At 32.9% G+C, this 5,435-nt stretch overlaps 1 protein-coding gene across 1 annotated transcript; it reads left to right on the top strand.

Moving 5' to 3' along the window:
* Positions 1-549: 549 nt before the first annotated feature.
* LOTGIDRAFT_105757 (hypothetical protein) lies at positions 550-3,475 on the top strand (the record flags this gene model as incomplete). The annotated part of the gene is made up of 8 exons (XM_009059825.1): positions 550-631; positions 951-1,024; positions 1,534-1,608; positions 1,980-2,051; positions 2,222-2,349; positions 2,527-2,635; positions 2,921-3,031; positions 3,317-3,475. Coding segments are annotated over 8 exons (810 nt in total), but the record flags the coding sequence as incomplete, so codon positions are not given.
* Positions 3,476-5,435: the final 1,960 nt, after the last annotated feature.

The following is a 5,435-nucleotide window of genomic DNA, read 5'->3' as shown; positions in this document are numbered from 1 at the left end:
GTCGAGGGTATTCTCTAGAATTTAGAAAGAAGAAGAAAAAAAGTGACCTTTTTTTTATTTGAGAACAAAAACAATGGCTAAAAAGCGAGAAATCACTTGAGTCATTAATACTTTGAAAAGCATCTCTTTTTGCTCAACACGGTGAAGAAATGTAAAATAATGTAAAACTGTCTGATGTTTATTTTACAGGTTGAATAATATTTGAACTGTATCTTCAACATGTCTGGTAAATATGGCTTTATAATTGTGCACTTCTTTTTACAATAAAATATATTACAAGCGAAAGAGTCACACATATTACAAACTACCGTTGCTACGAGAGCATAGATGACTCGGAACAGTCAGCATATAAATTATCAGAATGTGATTCTTGTGATGTTGTATACCCTGCCGGAAGCTCCGGTCCATTTAAAAATTGCAGGAAGGTCTTATACACTTACGTAATATACATTTTCAAGTTATTATATAAATACATGTGAATATGAGACTTACTCGCATGTGAGCGACTTTCTATTCTTGTATTCATTCTTAAATTTGTCATTCCCTTCAGGATTAGTAAAAGCTAAGAAATATGATTGGAAGGATTCCAACATGGCTTTGTTTGGATCCGACACAGAAAAACAGGTTAAAAGTAAGTATTTCATTTTGTTGTAGATACTTCAATTTTGTGTACAAGTATCACAGGAAGAAAATGTTCGATCAACACAATCGAATTTCATTCGTTAGCATACAGTTTTAAATATCTTCTGTTTACGATACCAAAATGTAAAGTTACGATTATTTCATTCGTCCTACAATGTGAAAACAAGTTCTGTTCCATTTCTATAAATTAAATGATAAAATCAGAATCATCCAAATCCCAATGTATTATTTGTTAAAGTGAACTTAATCGATTAACATTTATGTACTGTGTGTTAGAAAATTTGACAAGTACGTTTGTTATATTTCAGAGGAATCAGCTGAAGGTGAACCAGCATGGCAAGGCGCAGGACAGGAAGTTGGTCTCAAAATCTGGAGAGTTGAAGTAAGTCTGAACGTATGAACATAAACATAGACATAAGAAAGGTTCCTTTTCTAAAGACAGAAACAGACATGACCAAGTTACACCTTTAAGTATTGCGGAACTACGACAAATTGGAAATGATCTCCTCCCAATCCTCAATCAAATTGTCCCAAGTACACATTCAGCATGCTCTTATTGATCCATTTAAAGTCATATGAGCGTTATTTATACAGTAATGCTATTATTGAAACATGCATTAAAAGGATGTATCAAGATAGACGGGAGAATTTGATTCTTTATATAACATTGATCGAATCTGGTTAACATAATCATCAAAATAGGAGTTCCACTATCATCTGGCTATCAGGATATATACTTCTACTGTACAAGACTAAACAATATGAAAAAAGACATCTGTGATGGATAGGCAACTGACCACTTACACTACTAATCCAAACAGTTAAAGATTGCTTCAAAGTTTTTGCCTTAAGTTACTTCGCCGATTTTTAATCATATTGATTTTTTTACAGCAATTTGAAATTAAAGACTGGCCTAAAGAAGAGTATGGCAAATTCTATAATGGTGATTCATATATTATCTTGAATGTGAGTAACAAACTGAACTATCAATAAAGAAATTTAAGTTAAAATATGTCAATGGTCCTTTATTTGTTGTATATCGAAGATCACCTCACTGATCTATTTGAACACAAACACAAAAAGCTTCGTATATTAACATTTATTACATTTGTGTTTCCAGATAAGATGATTATTTGAGAAGGCGGGAATAATTTATTTCGACCAATTCCTTGATGTACGATAGCGATTTCTATAAAACATGTAATATCTGTATAGAACAATAGTAGTATTTTTATGGCTCAATGTCAAGGATAGTGCACTAATATTTACTCATTCTCTACTACAAGTTTTATTGCCCCCACACTTCTTATATGCTGAGTCTGTTTTTCATATTTCAGACATACACTGATGGAGAATCAGATGGTCTTCTCTTTGATGTTCATTTCTGGATTGGTAAAAACAGCTCCCAAGTAAGTTTTGAAAAACAACTGAAACGGTATTGGATTTATTGCTTCACTGCAATTCAATATTTGGTCGAAAAGACAAAATTGTGCCACGGATAGCTGTCATAATGTTTTAACGGCTAGTTGCATACGATTGTGTAAGGGAATAGGGAATACAATCTTTGAAATAATTGCAGGATGAGTATGGTACTGCTGCTTATAAAACAGTGGAATTAGATACATTCTTAGACGATGCTGCCGTCCAACATCGTGAAGTTCAAGGACACGAATCTGAACTCTTCAAATCCTACTTCGAAGAAATAGTGTAAGTATGACCAAATTTTGGTGGATATCTATGAGAAGTGTCATAACGAATAAAAAGTTATGATTTATCAAAGCATAGTAAACTATCCGAGATTTGTTAGTTCACATTAATGGACACACAACAGTTGTGCAATTTTGATAATTTTCAAACATTAAAAATGTCATTAATCTATTTTAGAACAATGGAGGGTGGAGCCAAGACTGGTTTCCGTCACGTGACACCTGAAGAATACAGAACACGTTTGATGCACTTCAGTGGAACTCGAAGACACATCACAGTTAGAGAAGTATGCCTTTTCCATATTGTTGTTATATTATCCCTGTTTTCAAATGTCCAATATAAAATTTGAAATATAACGCTGATATACGTCTGTAATTTGCAGATATACCCTAGAGGAAGGAAATACTTCATCCTTGGTTTCGGCACATTATGGTAAAATATACGATAATTCTATTCATATCATGTAATGATATATGTTGAATAGCATTATTTTCAATATATCCCATTGTTAGGTACCTTAATTGCATTAGAATCTTCTGGGTTTTTTTATATATTTTGCATCTGTTTAAAGGTACCACTTAATCGTGAGATCATCAAATCATCAGATTGTTATATACTGGATAAGGGAATGAAACTCATCCAGTTCAATGGATCAGAATGCAGCAAGGATGAGAAATTCAAGGTAAGTCATCCATAATTTGGCGAAAAAATGAGACAGCAAATTAGAAACTGTTCGAGCGTTTGATTGATAACTCCTGCAAATTCAATGATAAAAGTATACGTTTCAATAGTCGCATCGACATCGAATGATGAGAAGATTAGTGGTTGTGACTGATAAGGTTGTTTCAATTATCTCTCGTTTATTGGCCCAGGGGTCTTTTATTTCATGTTCTTGTACTTGTTGGCCTTCGGCAGCTACCACATTAGATGACATTTTTACATCTAACACGGGTCCTCATTATTTCAGGCTATGATGTACCTTAATAAAGTTAAATCTGAAAGAGGTGGTGCTGATTCAGAAACTATTGAAGAAGCTGATACACCAAGCGGAGTAAGTTATGACCCTTTATTTTATGAAAGGCATTTTAATTTCAAAATACATACCGAAACCATATGCAGGGTTTAAGTGATTTGATTTAAAGCAGTAGCAATAATGTAGCATACACGCAGTATTATGAACGCGAAATTTTTCCCAAGTATCTGATATTCATCCGTACATCAGTTATCCATGCCTTAAAGGATACCTGTCAATGGAAACTGTTAAATCATTTTCATCTTTCAATTTAATTGAATATTGATTATTATAAAATATAAGTATTATTGTTTATGCTTTTACAGCAAACTTCACCGTTTACACTTAATCAAAAGCGGTTTATATATTTCAGCATGAATTCTATGATGCTTTAACTGATGAACTTCCCGAGGATAACGATAGCGATGATGAAGATGATGATGACGACAACGCTCTCTTCCGGTAAATATTAACTTATCACCATGTCATGGGTATTATATACCTTAATCTTACATTATGTCTTATTGTCAGAAGTCAAACATAAATTCAATTATCGTACCGAAACCATTACCTGGCAACAAAAGTGTCGAAGAAAATACGACTCAAATCCAAAATGATCATCATATACGTTTAACTTCAATATACGTTAAATATTTTAAAATGTTAACTAATTATTATATATTACAGATATGTTAGCGGTAATTTTGAAACCGTTAAGAAAGGTGAACCCGTCTCCAGATCTGATTTATCTGATGATGTAAGTGATTTTAATACATAGCTGTTCAATTTAACATACTATTAAAGAGGACTTTGTACTTTTACGGAATTGAGTCTTTGGTATTTACATGGATGATAGAACATAATAACTTCAAGAAAGGTTTACGTTTTGCTAAGAAACCACAGAATCAAATGATATAACATGTTTTCATTTCCTCTATTTTGTCTTACTTTCACTTTTTTCCCAAAACTCTTCCAAAGAACCCTAAACCATCTTACATTTCGCTTTAAAATTTTGTAGGATGTGTTTGTATTTGATTCTGGTAAAGAAGTTTTTGTTGTGGTTGGAGTTAATGCTTCTACTGAGGAAAAACGTAATGGTCTCCCTTATGCTCATGTAAGTAGAACTTCTTCTATAATCCATGCTATCATATTTCATGTAAAGAAAAGTTTTTTAATGCAAAACATCCGAGGCTCTGCTGTCTGGCAAACAGCTAGCCGGATAAATCAAATTGTTACACCGTCCTTAACAAACAAACTAACTACTAATGACGGAGCACTAATCGATTCATATGTGCTATTTTGGGAATAAGGAGGGAATTCATCATCGTTTGTGCTTGAAGAAGTCAATTGTTTTGCCATTATCTTTGCCCTAACACAGGTTTAATTCTTTTTATTTCAGACTTATCTATGTATTACCGAAGGTAAGCGATTCAGTCGTCCTGTATCTGTAGTGAAAGGAGGACAAAAATGTCAGGCTCTGGAAGCTGCCTTGGCTGCTTAAATTTTTACCATAGAACCAATTGTTTCCATGGCGACAAACTGTATAATATGCTTAACGTCATGGTGCAACGTGCCATTTTGTATAGAACAAAGTTGTCATTGATACCTTGTTATTTTGGATAAGACCATTTTGTGCTAAATATTAATGAGATCTGGAATAACATTGTTACTATGACAACAGTAGAATCTCATTTATAAATGAAAATATTTAATATATCTTATTAGACAAGTCGCTAGTAGTATATCGTAAGTTATATTATTGTTGTTATCTGTAGCCTATAAGGGCATGTCGCTCCCTATCTATGCAAACTCAGCTTTCTTTTTGGCATTATGGAACTGATGGCCTGTTTCGTGCAGTCTCACTTGCTAAGTTGAATCTTCATGAGAAAATATCCCTATTTGTTTAATTGCTTTGAATTCGTAATTATATAATATTATATAAATAAAAGTTATACCCTTGTTTTGTCCCTTAATCATATTAATATTTTGTGTAAAAGNGTTACCACACCTAAACTTACTTAAAAACCCATTGAAAACTGGCACACAATTTGACCATATGTTCATACTTTATTAC

Source organism: Lottia gigantea, assembly GCF_000327385.1.
Source record: "Lottia gigantea unplaced genomic scaffold LOTGIsca_4, whole genome shotgun sequence".
Lineage (NCBI taxonomy): Eukaryota > Metazoa > Mollusca > Gastropoda > Lottiidae > Lottia > Lottia gigantea.
Note: the sequence above shows the minus strand (reverse complement) of the source record. Positions and strands in the feature narration are given on the sequence as shown.